The sequence below is a fragment of the Lytechinus variegatus genome, chromosome 13 (assembly GCF_018143015.1).
Source record: "Lytechinus variegatus isolate NC3 chromosome 13, Lvar_3.0, whole genome shotgun sequence".
NCBI lineage: Eukaryota > Metazoa > Echinodermata > Echinoidea > Temnopleuroida > Toxopneustidae > Lytechinus > Lytechinus variegatus.
Genome location: NC_054752.1, coordinates 3,126,238 through 3,147,905, shown reverse-complemented (window position 1 = coordinate 3,147,905; position 21,668 = coordinate 3,126,238). Strand labels below are relative to the sequence as shown.

The 21,668-nt window shown below is 37.2% G+C and overlaps 1 protein-coding gene across 1 annotated transcript; it reads left to right on the top strand.

Annotated features, from left to right (window-relative positions):
* Positions 1–3,061: 3,061 nt before the first annotated feature.
* Positions 3,062–19,586, top strand: LOC121426505 (sulfotransferase 1C2-like). The gene is made up of 8 exons (XM_041622837.1): positions 3,062–3,198; positions 7,697–7,873; positions 9,209–9,336; positions 10,000–10,116; positions 12,550–12,676; positions 14,277–14,371; positions 17,499–17,697; positions 19,339–19,586. The coding sequence occupies exons 2-8, from the start codon at positions 7,708–7,710 to the stop codon at positions 19,443–19,445; spliced, it is 939 nt and encodes a 312-aa protein (XP_041478771.1). The 5' UTR covers positions 3,062–3,198; positions 7,697–7,707; the 3' UTR covers positions 19,446–19,586.
* Positions 19,587–21,668: the final 2,082 nt, after the last annotated feature.

The window sequence follows — 21,668 nt, the reverse complement described above, 5'->3', positions numbered from 1 at the left end:
AAATGGAAATGCTATATGTATTATTGGTAAACATAGGTGTGCACTTGTTTTTTTTATAATAAATACCATAATAGAGACAGATTTTTTTTTTAATTTTTCTTTAATGGATGGGTAGGATTGGATGATTTTTCTTTCTTGTCATGCATTCAATTAAGTTTTGTGTTTACTTTTGTATATTTGTTTTATATGCATGTATTTATGTTTTAAAGGACCCCATGGAAGAACAGTGGTATTTTATTAATACCGCTGAAATGGGCCATCCTCCATCTGTATGTTATGTTAAACTTAGCATGTATATATTTCATATTTTTATATGGAAATAAATACAAACAAACAACCAAATATATATCCGAACACTGTAGTTTACCATGTGTCCCATATTAACTCTTTCTCTCTTTTTTTCATTGGTTCTTTCAATATAAAGAATCATGGGACCCTAGCATATACATATATGGTATAAAGGCTCATGTATTGATTACTAATGTTTCATAAGGATTGAAAAAGGCACTATCATACTAGCTTTCTGGAATTTCAGTATTTCCCACAATTCTTTTGAGAAAATGTCTTCATATATTACATTTACAGTGTATAATAGTGTATTGATATTGCTTCGAAAAATATCCGACATTTTATAGAATTCCGTGCTTATTTTCATGGCCCTGTTGGAAGCGGGGGTGCTTGAGGTGATGAAGCACCCCCAAAGTTTTCCTGTGCTGCGTGTGTTATTTTTCCATAGGCAGCATGCCTTGGAAATCTGGTAGGTATAATGATAAATGACAGAAATGTAATGAACACCCCCCCAATTTCAAAATGTTAAGACACAGTGCTTGAAACAGTGCTTAGAGTCACCCCTTTTCAGTTTGGGATATCAAATATTTTCTGCTTGCGCTTCGCGATCGCATTATTGATTTTCATAATTAAAAATATGTATTTAGAATGCCCAGATTCTAAATCTAAGCACGCACACGCTTGCTTACTGAGATACGCAGCTTGTTTTTTTTTTTTTATTCAAAGTGGTACTTTGGGCTGAAAATATTTATATCTAAATAAATAGAGTAAAATTCACAAAGCAAAATGCTAATTATTTTTTTTAAATCTGATAACAAATAGTGAAGATATTTCATATTAAATTTAGCATTTTTTAAATGAAAACAGTGATATGCACGTCGTCATGAATATTCAATAGGTGGGTTAATGATGTCACATCCACACTCTCCTTTTTATTATGTTATTACATGGAATTAAGATTCCCTTTTCCTGTTTCCTTTTTTCTTCATTCTAGTGTGAATGATTATGTCCCCCTTGTAATGAAATAAGTTGCAGCAATGAATATCTAATGCACGAAATCAGTTGTCAATATAATTGTGTTGGTTCTTGAAGGGAAAACTTCAATAAACCTAATTTCATATAATAAAGTGCAAGAACAAGAGGGGAATATGACATCATCAGTTTACTCATTGAATATTCATGAAAACATGCCTAGAACTGTTTAGCCGGAATAATGCAATAACTGATATTCCTTGTCCGATTTTGATCAAATCTTCATTGTTACGTTCGACTAATTTTTCTTTATCTGTTGAACCATATTATGCCCATCCTGGATTACCCCTTCAAAACAGGATTATATCATAGACTTTCAAATCAGTATATAAGAAAAAATTCTGCTCGCGCTTCACGCTCACATTATTAATGAAGGAAGATATCCTATTACCCATCATTTTCCTGATGTACAAAACATGAATAAAAATGTCCCGCTCGCATCAATAGTATAGTTAGTACCTCTCCTGTTCATAATTAGAAAAGTGCTACGAGAGCCTTATTTTTAGGTCTGAAATCTCAGTTTTGTTTTCACTCACGCTTCGCGCTCGCATCAATTGATTAGACCAATCCTGTTCATGATTAGAAAAGTGCTTAGAATGTCCCGCTCTTAGGTCTGAAATTTCAATTTTGTTTCCGCTCGCGCTTTGCGTTCCCATCAATTGTTATATACCTATACTGTATTATGTGCGTGTGCTCTTGCATGTTTGTTTGTGTTTGTGTGTATAGAACAATAGAAAACTTAATTGTGTCCCCCATCTTTGAGGAGAGATTTCAGCACCTCCACTGAAAAAAAATCATTCCCAGTGCCCTGATTATTTTGCTCATTTCTCAGCACTTTTACCCATTTTCTTTCAGAGCTTTTTGGCAAAATCAATGCAACCTCAACACTTTGGTGGTAATTTCATTGAATTTTGTTCGACTCATTTTGAGATCGTTACCACAACTGGGATATTTAGGCGCTATTTATCTTTTTAATCCCGAATTTTACGTTTACTTACGTTAAACAATGAGATAAAATTAATGCCCTAGCCTACAATAGCCATAGCCTAGCATTTTGTCTCGTCATTGATGGCAATTTTCTAAGTGTTTAAAAAATGGATCTGGAGAGAGATCTAAGCCTATATGGCCTAGAAGGATACCGACAATTTGAGGGTGTTGATCGTTCATGGCATGTAAACAATTCGAACGACCACAATTCTGTAAACATGGTAAAGAGAAGTCCAAGCGCATGCGGACTCTTACTCCGGTGACGCAAGTCATGAATATTCATATTGGGGTCCGAAATTCTTGGGGAAAAATAATTTCGCGGAGGGGGGGGGGGGTCTTGTCCTACACACTAAATCGTAAGTTCACTGAAAGGTAATAATTTTGCCCTTTGAATTATATAGCCACTACAATGTGTACCACGTACTGTTCAAATATTTACATGCTTACCTGCAAACATTGGTGAATATCATTTACAAGTAATGATGTTGAATACAGGTCTAGCCTTGGAACAGAATTTTTCCCTTAATAATTGCACGAACATCTTATTTTCTGCCAATTAATTCGAATGATTCATCTATATTGATATATCTGATGTAATTTGTAAAAAAAATCAAGATCATTTTATTGACTCATTTCCTACAAAACAAACCCCAGCCAAATCTATAACCCTTCTGTGCCTGTTTTGATAAAACCTCAATTTTACTTTGCGATAGAGAATGAATACTAAATGACCCTTGAATAAGACTAGGGAAGTTTCAATGTGTAGTAAATGATCTGATTATTCGACTGCATGTCTATAGGTATGTTAGGAGGTATTGCACATTTGACATCTTCTTCATAATATCCAGAGGTCAGCTGATTTTGATTCTTTTGTTCAACGGAAGAATTCAGGTAAATTATTTTAGTTTTCACGTCAGTGATATTTACGGTACACTATTGCACTGTCCTATTCTTCCCTCTTCGTATATGCGATGATTCTCCTCTTCTTTCACATAACCATCCTATTACGTTAGCGGGGAAAACATATCTTCTATCTTCATTCTCTTCTTTCTGCTTTCTTTTCACTTCTCTCTCCGGTGTGTTGGCTCAGTTGGTAGAGCGTCCGTCTCGCAATCGGGAGGTCGGGGGTTCAAACCCTGGCCGCGTCAGACCAAAAGACGTGTAAAGATGGGAGTTCCTACTACCCTGTTCAAACTGTTTGGCGTTCAACAACTAAAGGGATATAGTCTCGTCGATCTCGGCGCTGCACAGCGGCTGCTGGGCCCACGATCAATTGGGCAAATCTTCGGAGTATTTTATTTCATATCTATTTCGAACAATAAAATACGGATGGATTTTTATCATCAGAGGCAGAGATTTCCTAATTGTTTCAGTATTCGTGTTAAAAAGAAAAAGCGACTTTATAACTTATTTTATACGGCCAGTTCCCTCTATCCACTATCTGCTCTGTCCACGTTCGAATCGTTATCATTATTATACATAATCAGCATGGGTGTCGATCTGTATTCTTGGTTGGGGGATGATTGACACAAATGTTCTTGTGGATGGGGATCTTTCAACATAACCCAACTAAAATCACAAGTTAGGACATTTGGGAGTGGTTGATATGCGTGGTGTTCTTGGAAATTCCTTCATTGTTGCAGTGTACTGTACTAATATAATTTTTTGAAAATTCAATTTGTGTTACAAGTAAGCCTATTCTAATTTCATACAAAAGAAAAAATGACAAAAATTTTCTGAACCATGTACAAAGTGATCTGTTTATTGAGCATGATGTATACAACTTCTTTCTTAAATCTAACCCGACTGGCAATATCTTTTTTCTTCTTAATGCATATGCAGATTCGGACAAATTAAGACTAGCACAAATTACAAACTGTGTGGCTTCTCCGTTCGCCATCGGGCTTACCGTCATTCCTTAGACGACTTTAACCCTGGATTTTAACATGTTTTAAATGCTTTATAAGTGCATGAAACAAAAAAAAACATAAAAACAATCAAAACTCAACTGTCATGTTATGATCTTTCTCCAACATTTTCTTATGTTTCATATGTGTTAAAATGAAATTGCGCACCGCATGAGTGTGCTCATATAGAATGCAAAACTGTCATCCCTTTCCAAACTCAAAAGAGATTTCTTTTTGCCAAAATAAGAAAAAAACAATCAAGTTTAGTTTTTCAAGTCCATAACCATAACAAAATAGCATGAAATAAAAACATCCGATGTTCATATCCGAAGATACGCTTCAGAGAGAAATTAAATCTTTCTGAAACCATTAATTGACTTCACTTATTAAAAACTTGTAAAAATATGATCATATTACATTGAGCTCACTGAACCTCAATATTTTCATGAGAGGTATCTGATGGGGTCACATGACAAAATGTTTAATATTAATTACATCCAACCGCATACAACAAAAGCGCCATACATATGAGCTACTGATCACCAAACGACCATTATGACTTTTTAAAAGTGAAATTTTTGCATTTGATATGAGCTCACTCTTTCATGACTATAGGCACCTCATTTCCACATAGATAGGTAATGAGGACATCAATGCTCTCTTGCAAAATATTGTTGACCAAAACTTATCGTTCAAGTCAAGGTATTTGGATATACAAGTAGGGGTGACTTTCGTTTTGGGCACATCTTACTTTTGGTATATTTTCTTGTTCAAAGGTTTACTGAATGCCGAACCTAATATATAACAATACTACCATGACAATAATCAGGATAATTTGCTCAGGAGCTTTTATATGTTTTATGACCAGCGCGTTTTGTTAGATATGCGCAAAGAGAAATTCTTGGTAGCTTGTTAATTTCGCGCATTGGAATTTGGTTACAATAACTTTTCATGACAGCGATGCCTGGCGATTAACTTATTTTTACATAACAAAAATGAAGTGATATTCAAAAGGGTTGTAGATTAAATGGGACAAACAACACGCACTTGCTTGTGGGGAGGGGTAAATCTGAGAAAAATTATTTGTACTTTTTCAAAATCTACCCCTCTAGGATTTACGTCCATGGGGTTTTCCCCGTTTATCTTGCCACCCTTTTACTCCAATTTTTTTCCACCCTTTTGAATTAATTGATTTATTAAAAGTAGTTTATTCATCACTGGTGGGGTGGAACACCCTATCAACAAAAAAAAATTTCGTCGGGATCCTTTTATGTCATGTGTTTAAGAATATCATATAAACATTTCATTCTTTTTCATCTTGAACCTTCACCCATCTGTTTAAAAGTCCTGGAAAAGAATGTTTTTATTTAATAACAATATCACAAATTGCGAGGGAAACAAACTGATTGATGGCATACTATAATCATCATGATCAAACTGTTCATATTTTCATCATCATTATAAATTTTCTACCCTAAATTATTGGGGATCGACACCCATGATTAATCAGACATTGTTTTTCTCATCGTTTGGATGATTAAAAAATATTTCATATAAAACAATGAATATTACGCCTTTTTCGTACATCTGCAGGGGAAAGAATGACTTGCAGTTATCAAGATTATTGAAATCCTATTCACCGTGTTCACAATGCAAATATTGAACATTGATGTACTTTGAAACGTTCGATGGAAAAAGAAAGTAAGGAAATATCAAATATAAACTGCTTAGGTTAAACAACAAACTACGTACGTACATGTACAATGATTTATTAAGGATTGATTGGTTTACGTTTTCACCACTAAATTTAGATGCTAGAGTAATCGGATTGATACGCCCATGCAAAATGAGGTCACGAAATATCGTGCATATCCCAGAAGTGTACCAAATAATAACTTGAAACTTTTTTGAAAGACAGAGTAATTTATCTATAGTGAATGGATACATCATTTACGAACGTAACTGCTTAAAATGAGCTCGAATAGTTAGGCGTGCGAAGGTTAAGACAATAAAATACATAATTTCAGTTGTATCTGCTAATGAATGATACTAATACAAACGACAAAGCAAATCTCTAATAAAAAAAAATTACCGTTTAGACAACGACAATAATAAGGACATACCAGCGTATTGAAGTCGGCCTACAAATCAAACATCAAGGAACCAACACAGTAAAAAAAAATAGCACGTTGTTTAAGCCTGACGCTCTAACAACAGGTTGTTTAAACTGTTTGTAATTGTTTAAACTTTTTAAAGAACTTTTTTTTAAATTTAAGCAATTGTTTAAAAAGTTTAAACAGTAGTTGGTAGAGTGACGGGCTTAAACAACTAAACGTGCTTAAAAATTTAAACAACGTTCTTACAGCGAATCTTGTCCAGGTATGCTGGTTTTCCTAGTACGGTTTCCCTCATATGCCGTGAGGGAAACCGTAAACAGGAACATATGCCGTGAGAATAAAAACGAGAAAAGGATATGTAGAGGTAGACAACGCCCATTATATCAACATTCTACCCCCCTCCCCCAAATATCAACGTTTATTAAAACATAAGGTTACATGGTATAGCCAAAATCAAAACAAGAAAGACCTAAAAATATTTTCGTACATCCACGCTCATTTTAATATTAAGCAAGATGTTGAGATTGAGCGACCTTAGCTCTGTGGAATACTGTACCTTCTAAATCACCGTCCACTCGTTGTACCCCGTTATGAAAGATTAAGAGTCCACCCAGATGTCACGATAATCTTATAGTGACAACTGTACATCCCGTTGGAGAAATGATCCGATGACAAGATCTTGGTTCTCGTCATGTCTACTCTCTTTCGAGGAGATGATCAGATGACAAGATGTGTACATGACGAGGTTCAAAGATCTAGACATCTTAAGATGTAGACATGAAACGCTCTAGGATCTCGTCATATCATCTCTTCTATAATGATGTTGAGATGACTAGATAATAATGATAATAATAGCTGTATGTATAAAGCGCTTTTTGCCTGAGGATACAAAGCGCTGCTATTATTACCCCGGCTTTAGCTCGACCTACCATCACCGATGCTCAGTGCATGCAAGGAATTAATCCTGCCAGGTACTCATTCACCTCACCTGGGTTGAGTGCAGCACATTATGGATAAATTTCCTGCTGAAGGAAACTACGCAATGGCTGGGATTTGTACCCACGACCCTCTGTTTCAAAGTCCGGAGACTAATCCACCGGACGGGTCCACAACACTCCATATATACATTACGGATCGAATATATAGTCATCTCATCCTCTTTATCATGATGACATGATTGTATCCGAAATCCCATCTGATCATTTCCTTTGAATGATGTAGATCGAAGACCTCGTTTCTGATTATCTCTTCCACATAATATTGGCATTGCGAGATCCAAGATCTTGTAATCTGATCTGGGTATCATCTGATTTTTAAGCTCCCACAAACCACTTCAACCGTTTGTTATATGCACATAAATTACAGGCAGCATCAGTATGAGTTCAGGATTCTCATCTAAAGTTCCCGATTGCGTGGTCCAGACATGCTACGAGTATGAAGGCGTGATCATGCCCAACGCCATGCGCAAGGATGTGATAGAACGCATCAGGAAGTTTGAGTGTCGACCTGATGATCTCTTCATAGTAACCTATCCAAAGTCAGGTATGTTGTTGTCGACAAGTTCAGGGTGGTGCCTGCGTGCGCAGCACCCTATAAAATTTCCCAGATCAAGAAACAATTAGGGAAAAGAGGGGAAAAGGAAGAATAAAGGGGAAATACATTATTTTAGCAATATGCCGATTAATAAATCAAAGTTTTTGTTTTAAAAAAAAATTGGTCAATTTTGGCGTTAAAATGGTAGTAAACCCCACCAGAGAATGCACTCATTCATGCTGAGTGTTGAATGTCCTGAGCCCAGAGAAACAAAGTTCATTCAGTGTAATATTTTAGCACGTAGTTTCTGAAGGTTTCCATGGCGAAGAAGAAAAGTTTAGTAGGTTTCACGGTACACCATGTATCTTTCTTGGGCAAATGTTAGTCCTTAAAAGGACCAACCAATCTCGACGTTTCGACAAATCACCTGACTTCACAATTTAAAATCTTAAAGATGGCAGAGCCATAACACTTTTAAATATGTTCATTTTCTGTTGGGGTTCACAAACCTCTTGGCACCACAAAAAGGAAAGAGGATAGACAATGATAAGCTGAGCTTGAATCAAAATTGATTAAAATACATTTTATGATTTATCTTTTAAATCCACAATTATGTATCAATTTCAGTCTGTGCAATATCTTTTACCAGTCTTTTACCTTTACTCTTACTTTGCCTCATTATTTCAATGTTATCAATGCTTTTTCCTTAAGACTTTTTTTTATTAATGTGTTAAATTTTAGGATTGATATTTTTTGATAAATATCATATGCAATTTTCATTAATGAATCAATTTGATTTTTAGAATTAATAACGAAATTTATTTTCCTCACAATGTTTGTATCTATATAATGGTATCATGATATAATTATTATCTGTATACTGTCTTTTAACTTGAAATGTAATATGTTAGACAATTATTGTATTTGGAAGCATGCTAAAATTTCTGCTATCTGACTGCCATTTATGCAATTGAACTTGTCAAATAAATACCATTATTGAATCGAATTGAATAGCTATCTTCCTTTTTCAAAACGTTGGTGAGGCAGAAATATGTCTCTGCCAGGGATCGAACGGGGGCTCCCAGCTAATATACTATATATATCTAAAGTTAACATGTGGGCGTTGTTCACGCATAAAATCAGAATTCAAAAGAAATTTGATTATTAATATGAGATCTCTAGATAGTATTAACAAGACATAGAAGGAAAAATGTATTATGAAATCAACATGATCAAAGGCGTGTGAAAGGTAGAACTAGTATTAAATTTTATTGACTTGTTTTTGATGATCTTTTTTTAATGAGACCAAAAGCTCGCATATATTTGTATGTCTCCGGTTATCAGGGACAACCTGGACGGAGCAACTGTGTATGCTAATTAGACATGACGGTGATGCCAGCCAGTTAGGGGGTGTCCATCTCGTGTTGAAGGTTCCATTCCTTGAGATGTTACAGGACCGTGATAACATTTCCGTAAGTACATGTAGTGTATCAAAACATAAATATGATCATATCAAGTGTGTAACTTTGTGAATTGTGAATTTATTTTCAGATGAAACTTAAGGGTGCGTAATTAATTTCACGTTATGTAAAGTTGGAATCTGAATCTGATATTCATGGGTTATTTTCCCATTACAATAATCTGTTTTGTCAGATTACAATTAGCATTATTGAATATGTAACCTTTTCATGCTTGGGCTATGAACAAAAGATTTTCCGTAACGTTTTAATAATAATGATGATGATGCTAATAATAATAATTATAATAATGATAATAATAATTGTAATAGTAATATCAATGTCAATAATGATAATGATAACAACAATAATAATTATAATGATGATGATAATAAAACCTGGGTTTATAAAGCGCCTTTTGCTTGAAGATACAAAGCGTTGCCATCATTACCCCGTATTTTGTTCGAGCTACCATCCAGCGCTTAGTGCATGCAAGGAATTAATCCTGCCGGGTACCCATTCATCCCACCATGGTCGAGTTCGGCACAGTGTGGATAAATTTCTTGCTGAAGGAAAACACACCATGGCTTTAGATAATAAAGACAATGAGTATGAAGTCATTGTTGTAAGTATTCTGAAAAGTTTTCGTTCTTAACAACACAATTTATGACATTTCAGACGTCACCAGCATTTGTTGATTTAGCCGAGAAGATGCCGTCTCCAAGGATGCTCAAATCTCACTGTCATCCACCTTTCTTACCCCTGGATATCCGAACCGATGATCCGAAAGCAAAGGTAATTCTTGTAGCCCCTCAATTTGCTTGGGTCGCTCCGGCAAAAACCGACTCCTGATTGATCCATTCTATCACATTATCCCCAAGGACAAGCCATCGCCGTCGGTTCTACTGATACGACTCGGTTTATTTCCAGTTCGTCCAATGACAATTCGTCCATTTGCCAACTCGTCTACTATCATTTAGTGTTCATTCAGTTCGTCCAATGTCCACCAATGCGTTAACTCACTATTTCATCTAATAAGCAGTTGGTCTAATAGCCATTTAATTCATTTACCAATTGGTCTAATTAGACTAAGTGTTAATTGAGCAAATTGAATATAAATGAATGGGATATAAGACCAACTGGTTATGAGACGAAATGGTTAAAGATGAAATGGTGATTAGACGATGTGATGATTGGACAAAATGCTTGTTAGACGAAATGTTAATTGACGGAATGGCATAAGACTATTAATGAAAGTAGACCATGTGGTGAGTTAACCCAGGGAGGTCCCGCCGGCCTGCTTTGCGGGCCTTAATCCAGACTCGTCCGTGTAACATATTTATAGGCAGACATGGCAGAGGGTACTCTCCAAATGGGGTAGAATGGAGTGGCAATAGCACCCCAAATAAAAGGGGAAAATGAATTATGCACTTACCTCAATTATATGGATGAAGGTCTATCTACTGTATACATAATCCTGACATCGAGGCACAAACTGGACTAGTTCTCCTTCTTTAAAAATTGAAAACAAAATGGCTGATCGCTACCGCGCGACGAACGCGACATGGAGGTCTAACTTTTCCTTTTTTGAGGGTCCAGTTGGTGCCTCGATGTCAGGATTCTGTGTCACGATACACTTTCATCCATATGATCGACGTAAGTACATAATTAATTTTCCCCCTTTGAGTTGGAGTGCCATTGCGACCCCATTCTATCCCATTTGGAGAGTACCCATGTCTGCCTAGTATTACACGGACGAGTCCCGCGGGCTCCGGCCCCCGAAACGGGCCGGAGCTCCCCGGGTTAGCATGGTTAGTGGTGAGTGGGCGAGTTGGCAGTAGGAAAATTCGCAATTACCATGACTCTATCATGGGCATGGTTAACCCTTGTGTGTTCATACGGCATTTAAATTATCCTCCAAACTCGGTGTATTTTGATGTGTGGGGTGAGGGAGTAAGGCGACCCATTTCCACATGATTGGGATGACGTTGGGATTAAATCATATTTCAGGTGGAATTTTCTTTGAAGAAAAAAAAAGAAATATTCACGCCAAATGTATACATGTATTACATTTTTATTATATTTTCAAACATCGTTTCATAGAATGTAAATGTCAAATCTATGATTTATATTACATTTTGTATCGTGATGTGTCACCACTGAACAAAAAAGTGTAATATGAAATGTTTGTGTGAAGAAGTGACTAGCAAAATATGAAATGTTTTTGCCGATTTTTCATTTTTAATTGTCTAAAAAGGGAAGATTTTTTGGGGAAAATGACACCTGAATATTATAAGTGGAGGAGCCGTGGTGTAGTGGTTCTGACTCTCGCCTTGTAAACAGAGGGTCGTGTGTTCGAATCCCACCGCGGTCTGGCGTCCTTTGGCAAGGCGTTAATCCACACTTTGCCACTCTCGACCCAGGTGCTAAATGGGTACCCGGTAGGATGTGAAAGTCATTGTAGCTTGTCCAGTATTGTGTGCGCCTCACAGGCGACTGACTGGAATACTCCCCAGGGAGTGGAGGATGTGCACACATTGTGTGCGGGAATGACTGATTGAATCCGATGACTGGGGTAATAATATATCTGTAAAGCGCTTAGAAACGTCGTTCCGATGGATTAAGCGCTATATAAAAGCGGATTATTATTAATATTTTACAGCTCCTGATGGCAAAGCAATGTGATGAAGGGGCGTAACATACTCATTTGTTTGATATCCATTTCGTCATGATAGCGCAAATATTTCATAAGATACAGTAAATGTTATTATGTTTCGCAAGTGTCAACTTTTCTTTGGATTCCTGGGTGTATGTAAACTACTGGCCTGAACTGTATATATTCACATTTTGACACAATTCCGATTACTTCCAAAAGACGCAAAATATTGAAAAACAGATCAGTGGATCTTTTTTTGTAAATCTGTGATGGCATTTATATGCACCAACACGTGCCTTTCAAAATATATTCAAGAAAATCAATATTGCGACGTTTATTTCCGTCTGCCTCTTGCCGCATCCCAAACTGAGCCCCCTCCCCCGAGCTCTCTCAAAATGATGCAATTGAATGGTTAGCAATCATCGCTATGAAATAATTCTAAAAGATTTCTTATACAATCCAGCCATTATCATAAAAAATATCTCCAAAGGTTTTAGGTTTGTAAGTGATGCATTAATTTCCTCATAAGAATAATAAAAAAGGCGAATCCTGACTACTTTCCTAAATTTCAGGTTATTTACGTGGCCAGAAACCCGATGGATACGGCTGTCTCCTACTACCATTTCTGCCATTATACGCCGGTTCTTCCAAAATATGAATCTTGGGATGTTTTCTTTGAGGAGTTCTTAGCTAATAGGGGTAAGTTTTTTTTTAAAGCGGGGATGTCGCTCTTGGGTGTTCTAACAGGCGTCTTAACCCGCCGACGTCGACGTAAATTGCCAATTCGTCCACTCTCCACATGGTCTACTTACATTTAGTATTATGCCATTCTGTCCATCAGTATTTCGTTTAAAGGCTACCGCACATCTTACGATAGGTCTGCGACTCAACTTTGGAATAAAACGTAATAGAATTTGATGCTAGTATTGAGACTTGGAATATCTTACTGTGCAATGTTCGAAATTATCGTACGAATGCCTATGTTCAAATCTGCGACTATTATATCATCCTTCTTAGAAGAAAAACAAATTTGATATCTAGTCGTAATGACGTCATAGCAGTCGTACGATTGGCTACGATTCGAAACTAATTTGACATTTACTCAAATATAAAGACCTGCAGTTTTTCAAAATAGTTATATTAGTATTCTTACAATTAATTTCAACCTCAAATATAATGATATTATGTTCCATTTACATTTTTAGAAAATGAGAAAAATGCGATTTGTTCCAAAATCGGATCGCGAACAGTCGTAAGGTGTGCGGTGGCCTTAACAACCATTCGGTCCAATAACCAGTTGGTCCAATCATCACATCGTCTAATCACCATTTTGTCTATGATCGTTTCGTCTCATAACCAGTTGGTCTAATATCCATTTCATTTTCATTTCTTTTGCACAATTAACACTTCGTCCAATTAGACCAAATGGTATATGGACTAAATTGCTACTGTACCAACTGCATGGTTGTAATACGAATAACCATGGTTATTATACGAAATGGTGAGTAGACAAATTGGTAATTAGACAACATGGATAGTGGACGAACTAATGGTAGACCGAATGATAGTCGACGAGTTGGCATTTAGACGAATTGGCATAAGACGAGTTGGAAGTAAACCTGAAGTATAGTAAGCCGTAACTCTGTATCGCGCCATATAAAGCATGCCGCACCATTCCTGCGGCAAAAACCATGCTCTGACTTTTGACGTGGTTCCTTATTCCCATTAAATTTGTTTTCTTACCGAATGCTTGACACCACGAACTACTAGTGGGGGTGATTACATAATACTTTTGGTCCTTCGAATCTTGTCTTGTTGGGAGGGCGAGAGGACTTTGAAGTACATTCGACATCTGATTCCGACCCTCTCCAAGCCACCCATGGGAATTGCTATAACATCTCTTAATTTTTTTATATTAAGAATCATATAAATAATATAAAGATATACGATTAAAGACGGCTTGCCACGTGCAATCTTTTTGATCAACACTGATCTGACGAATGCATGCACGCAACGCTGCACTTCTTCGTCATACCAAAATCTGTGTGAAACACCCCCAAATGTTAGAGGCCTCCAAGCTTCGAATTTATGAAGACCGTCGTATTCACAAATGGAAAATATTCTTAATCAGTTTTATAATGATTACGAACTTTTCCATTTATGATTATTACAAAAGGGGCAGGTTGTAGGAAAAATCATCTTGGGGGGGGGGGGACAAAAGTGTAAACAAGATTTTTTTTTTAATCGTTACGAGCTGGAGAAAATTCGTGAAATCTGTGTTCTTCTTTTCTCATTCAAGCTCCTCAGGGATCTTGGTTTGAAAACGTGTTACCATGGTGGAAGAAAAGAAATCATCCTAATGTTCTCTTTCTCAAGTACGAAGATATGAAGAAGGTAGGAATTATCTGTAACTAATTCGAGAAAAGGTAATTTTTAAATTTGAATTGATTTGCTACGGCCACCGTAGATTCTAAATTTACACGGCGAGTAGCAATTGTACGGTCGCCGCAGAATTTCAACGGTCAATGATTGTAGCAGTCTCATAAATTAATTTGATTTGATTTATTGTTTTCTTCTGCATCCATAACATTCGTATAAAACATTTTTCATGACATAATAAACATAATATGTTAGCATTTTTGGCATGAATCATAAATAAAGAGTACTAAAAAGATATGATATTCACAATTTGCAGGAGAAGGATTGTCATCATAAGCAGATTGTTTGAAAAAAATGACAATCGCCACAAGGTCGCCACACGGCGATTTTTTTAAATTTATGGACACAGAAAATCTGCGGCTGACCTTGGCCTTGGAATTGTGACGTACGGTCGCCGCAGGTTTTTTTTAATACTACGGCAGACGCTAGGTGGCCGCCAGGCGCCCTCACGGTGGCAACAGGGGGACTAGTATACAGTGAGTATGCAATGTGTGGCTTGGCGCGCTCATCATGATTCCCAAGCAGGGAACACCAAAGGGGAAGAAGGAAGCAGGGAAGGAGAACACCATTCGACTCCAGAGCAGCCACATGGCCACCGTACGTTAGATGTACGGTCGCCGTAGACCGTTCTACGCCATGGCCACTGATAGTCAAATTTAATGGCGAGCGTAGAAATTTAAATCATACAATAACGCCGCCCTATAATTCTACGGCCACCCCTACGGTCTGTGATGCTGCGGTCACTTCTGCCCTAGGCGGCTGTACGGCGAGTCGAAAACAGTTTGAAGTTTTATTTAAACCACTTATATGTCGCTGGTACCTCATTATGCTAAAACGACTGTCTTCGGGAAAATTAGGGGAAATATGACTGACCATTTAAAATAGGAATCCGCCGTTAGTCGTCCCTGCGGCAGCCGCAGTGGGCCGGGGCGAAACAAAAGTGCGCCAAAAGTCATTTTGGGCAATTTCAGATTTTTGATTTTTGTCATGCCCAGCTGAAAGACAATACTTTGAAGAATATTTCAGCAAAATATTTCATTCCGGAATTTGCATAAAGGTTGTTAATTTCCTACCTCAAATCGTAAAATGTGACATTTTGCGAAATGTCGCGTATATGACATCCTAGTTGAAAAACAGGCCATTTCACAGGAGGTTTTTCATGTAGGAATCTGAAATGGCTCCCACATAATCCTGATATATTCTTTTTTTCGTGTGAAAGGGTTCAAAGTAGATAAAAGACACATTTTAAGAGGTTTATAGGATGATTTTTCCTCGAAATAGGCTGAAAAATCCATGTTTTTTGCATTTACAATAGAATAGTTTAGATTTCCGTGGATTTCCGTCTAAATTCTATAAACATCATTTTTCCCGATGTCTAAGCTTTAAGTCGATACCAAATTTAGCTGCCCATATTTGCCCGTTTTTATATTAGAGCCGATTTAACTTGACACAACACCCCAAAAACCTGTTCAAAAACGGTCATTTTTATACCACGCAGTCATCTTTTGCGCACCGCATGGGGGTACATTGCCGTTCGCTTTTGCACGGCGAGGACGATTCCCCTTCCATTCCATGAAAATGACATGAATTCCGGGCTTAATTTAAACAAAATAAATGTTGATAAAGCAAATAAGGGCTTTACCCACAACTCTTCCAGGGAAAAAACTTACTTGTAGAATAATTTCATCCCAAAACTCTCGTCATAGTGATACATTCGTGGTGTTATATACTCTGCGTTTTACACTAGTCAACACAGCTTGATAAAGCACGGTTAATATTTTTCAGATTTTAAAGTTTTTTTTTATAAATGTAAATAATAATCATTTTGATGCAGAAAGAATTATTTTCGGCATCTCTTAAACACTTTTTAGGCATAAACTAACATTCACTCTGGCCAACTTTAAAGTAGCACATAACACAAAGTTTATATACACAATGTAATTTGTTTTTTCACAGATATTTCAAGTAACCAATCAAAATTTGGTATCAAGGTGACGTCATATCGGCTTTAAATTGTGTTCAGTCGATTCTACGCCCAAAACTACCCATAATCAACATGTTAAAGTAAAAATCTAACACGGAATATAATTTTGGCGCACTTTCAACTCATTCTGGCCCACTGTGCGGCGTAGCAATGGTTTTGGTTGTACCAAGGAGGTATAAATGAGATGGAGTAACAGCAAACAAACTTCCTTTGAACAAGCTTCGAAGCCGCCAGCAGAAAGTATGTCAGGCATGCACTTTGCTCAACATCTCTTGCAATTTTGTAGACAAATGATCCCCGCGTGACTCCGCAGCTATAGGTCATATATAAAGGGAAATAAGCTATTGTGATGATAATTACTTATTCGCCGCATCTGGTCTGGTTATATATGTAGTACATAATTCGGAGGCATGCGAAAATAAACTATGCAATATCTCGTGAAATATAACTAAAATTTCCTCGACTGGGTATGTGCGGGCACTCATCTGGCATATACACGAAAAGCAATATTCCATCGACCACGTTTGAAATTTTCTTTTGTTGTAATCGATCGGAAAAGTGTTAAAATCTGGTTTCAGTAAAGGTAAAATTCTTACTTTTTCCACTAATTAAAGGTAAATTGATATAATCTTGGCAAATATCTCAGCGTAAAAGTGGCTGGTTATTGATGTCTTGTCATGCGTACAAATTTCTATTTGTTTATTAATATAAAATATGGAAAATTGATCCAAACGGATATTCGTAAAATTTCACTTCAGATTTCTTCACTGAAACTGGCGGCTTCGAAGGCGGACATCAAAAAGGTCTTAACTACCGTTCTTTCTTTTGTACTTCTTTTGAAATGAACAGCTGCTTGAATAAATTTGTTGCCTGTTGGAACTCCAGTGATAGAATCTTCTTTGTTGCACTTTACCGGTAATTAAGTGCCTGCGCTGGAAATGAAAATCGGATGAGCACCCATTGGAATACCTCAAGGGTCTGTTATTGGACCCGTGAGGTTAGTGGCGTAGCGTGAGTCACGGCATTTTTAATGACTTTATTAATTGATTAACTAACGTAAGATCACATATTTAAACCATTATTTCAAACAAATCTTAGGATCTTACAGGAGCCGTACGACAGATAGCCGAATTCATGGGGAAGACCCTCTCTGACGACGTCATAGATAAAATCGCAGAAGCTTCGACATTTAAAGCAATGAAGAACAACCCTTCATCAAACCCAGATACGCTGCTAATGGCGTTTTTAGAGAAGGCTGGTATCGAGAAACCAAAAGACAAATCATTTATGAGGAAAGGTAAGAGCTACTTGCGCGGCAAGAGGGTATTTTGGTGGGGTGAGGCATGACGACGTAACGGTGACAGCGTTCTTTCAGTTGAATGATAGGAGTATGGTTAAAACGCACAGATTTACAGTGCGTATCAAAAAAAGTTTACACTTTGAAAAAGCCCTGTGAATTAAAAAAATATACAGCAAGTGGGTATTTTTTTCACAGATAAGCTTGGGTTTTGGGTCTTATCTATCCAATGAAATTAAAAGTTTTGACAAAATGTTCCACTTGAGTGAGCACTGTCCATTTTTGTAAAGCTCGCAGAAATTCGTTTGCGCAAAAATGCTTGTTTTCACGATGTGTGAAGGGGAAAGGGCGAAATCCAATTTCCATTTCCATTTCCCTTACACCTTTAGTTAATTGGAATAAAACGGATACATTCAAGCATTTTGTAACAATTTTGCCACCAAAATTGAAATTTCAACACATAGTAAACACAACCTTTACCCTTTATGTGCCAGCTGAATCTGAGAGCATAACTGAATATGAACCAAAAATTATATCTGACATCTCCAGCAGTGTTTATCATTTAAAGTGGGTCTACATTTCATTTTTTTAATACTCGTTTCTCCACACTATTACCAAGCTTGACAATGATTAACAAATGACAATTAAGTTAAAGCCATTTCATGTAAATCAAAGCTCAGTGTAAAGCAAATATCGTCACGTTGGCCTAGGTGTGTTGGGGAAGTTGGGTGGGGCGCAATGCAATCTACAAAGTGTATTTTGGCAAGGAAACAAGTGAAAAAAGTGTAAAAGATATCTTCAAATCAATTTTACGAGGTTACTAGCTAAATTGCACGTGTTCTTCATGATTAAGGTCTACTTTTATTCGCGTAACTATTTCAAAGTTCTGTGCAAATCATTTTTCGCTAACTTTTCAAAAGTAAGCGGTGCTCACTCAAGCGGAAATATTTTCCGATAGTTATATCTTCATTTGCTTAAATGGATCTGTACCAACGTTAAATTGTGGAAATATCTTCAGGATATTGCAAAGGTATAATTTTACAGGATGTTTATTAAGTGTAAACTTTTTTTTGATACGCACTGTACATCTATCAAAACTTCACACCAACAACTCAATCTAACACATATCTGCAACTTAAAATCTAATCTTTAACTATCAATAACTTTGTAAAAGTATTATATATTCTAAATAATGTCTTTACAATGCCTAATGGCCTCTTATTATAATTTTATAATTACTAATTACATTATCATTATTGTTATCATAGTAATTATTATCTAAATTATTTTTTATTTTGTTGTCGCTTACTCACTTTATTTTGGTAATTTGTAGATTACTTATTTTAAGCTGATTTTCCGTTTGTCTCTTATAGGTTATGTAAATTATAATTGAAAATAGGTTTAGGGACTTGCCTGCTATACAAGCTCTGCTTTTCTTGGCAAGTCCCTCAGTTCAGTTAATTTATCTTCAATATTTTTTATGAAATGTCGTTGAACTGAATGTATTATTTTTAACAAGTAACTGTACTGTTACACTGATTATATTATCTTTATAAAAAAAGAACGAGAATACAATTAGAATAACCCATCTTCTGTGTTAGCTTAACCTTTTTTGTCTTTCCCCTTTTATTTATTCACCAGGTGTTGTAGGTGACTGGAAAAATCATTTTACTGATGACCAAAATAAACGATTTGACGAGCTATATGAGAAGGAAATGGCGGGATCTGGACTTGAATTCGAATTTTAGGATTGCTTTTAAGAAAAAAAATTCAGTTCCATGTTCAACTTGAATGATAGAGCATATTGAATATGCATTACGTATTTTCCATAACAGTACTTAATATGTTTTTCCCTTCGAATTCCACACATTAAGTAAATATACATGTATGTATGTATATATACATACATATATATATATATATATATATATATATATATGTGTGTGTGTGTGTGTGTGTGTGTGTGTGTGCGTAAAGCTTTACATGTACAACAGTGGTTAAGGCACCGGCGTTCAAAGCTGGGGGCCCGGGTTCGATTCCCGGCAGAGACATTTTTTCGGCATCACCAATTTTTCCAAAGGGTAGATAGCTCTGGGGAACCTTGATTTAAGCTACGCCTAACTTTGTTCTCTTCATCCATTTCTTTACAATATATATATATATATATATATATATATATATATATATATATATAATGTGATGACATGTTTACATTTACCAAACGCCAACGCTTTTGAGGTGTGAATATGAATGAGATGAAGCCAACTCAAAAGATGACGCAGGACACCATTATTAGCTTTAGCTTTTGTCTTTTTATTAAGACTTCATCAGAAGCGTCTGTAATTACAGACTACTAGTATTGTGGTAGTAAGGTAGGACCGTATCTTATCTCGTTCTTCAAGAAAGTCAAAGAACGAGAGTTCTTTACTAACGAGATTAGATACGGTCCTACTTTACTACAACAATACTAGTAGTCTGTAATTACAGACGCTTCTGATGAAGTCTTAATATAAAGACGAAAGCTAAAGCTAATAATGGTGTCCGGCGTCATCTTTTGAGTTGGCCTCATCTTATTATACACACACACACACACCCTCACACACATATATACATATATATATTAATAAATCAAAGAGTTCTGCGTCGGCGTCATAATGTAGAAAGAAAACAAAACTTAATAATAAGATAACATAATATATATATATATATATATATGTATGAACATATTGTGACGGAACCGCTGGGCGGCGGCGTGGGTTCGGTCCGCCGGCAGCTCGCTCTTGTCAGGATGCCTGCCGCCGGCGGGTGCGTCGCCACGTCGATTTCCAAACTTTTAGTCGTGGATCCGTTTGGCAGAGATATACTGCCGCAGTTGACACTTGCACACGCCTCGATCCTGTCAGTACCACAACCAGGCAACCTCCAGACGGCTACACTCTTTGTTGTCAGCTCCAACAGCTCACCCGACCATATGCATCTGATTCCTGTAGTTAATTTCCTACGACCATATGCATCTGATTCCTGTAGTTAAGCTCCTACGACCATATGCATCTGATTCCTGTAATTAAGCTCTCTCGACCATAGGTATAGACTATGGTAATTTCCTCTGTCGTCTGCTTACGACCAGCTACTACGTCTGTTCAGTACAGCAACCACGTCTGCTCCGTACTGCAACCACGTCTGAATTTCCGTACTGCAACCACGTCTGTTCAGTACACGACCACGTCTGATACCGTACTGCAACAACGTCTGTTCAGCACTGCAACCACGTCTGTTCAGTACCACGACCACGTCTGAGTCCGTACTGCAACCACCGACATCTGTTCAGTACTGCAACCACGTCTGTTCAGTACCACGACCACGTCTGAGTCCGTACTGCAACCACTGACATCTGTTCAGTACTGCAACCACGTCTGTTCAGTACCACGACCACGTCTGAGTCCGTACTGCAACCACTGACATCTGTTCAGTACTGCAACCAAGCACGTCTGATTCCGTACTGCAACCACGTCTGTTCAGTACCGCAACCACGTCTGTTACCGTACTGCAACCAGCGACCTCTGTTCAGTACCGGAACGACGTCTGGTTCTTCGACCATATGTATGGGTCCTTCTGCAGTCAGGCTCCCACGACCACACCCATTGGCTCTGCTCTACTTGTAGTTTTCCCGTTGTCTGCTCCGGACCTCCGACCGTCTGCTTCCAGACCAGCAACCATCCGCTTCAGACCAACCCGTCTGCTCCGGACCACCAGCCGTCTGCTCCAGACTCCGAACCGTCCGCTTCCAGACCAACCAGACTACCAAAAGAGCAAGCCCTGGTATAGTCTCTTGCTGGCGTGCAAAAGACCCAACATACAAGGAAATCTAACCACAGTCGTCGCCTAGGATTCTAGGTTTCCCCGTGGAAAGACATGCGAACGATCATATAAATCATTTCGATCGCATCCACCAACTTTATTTATTGGATAGC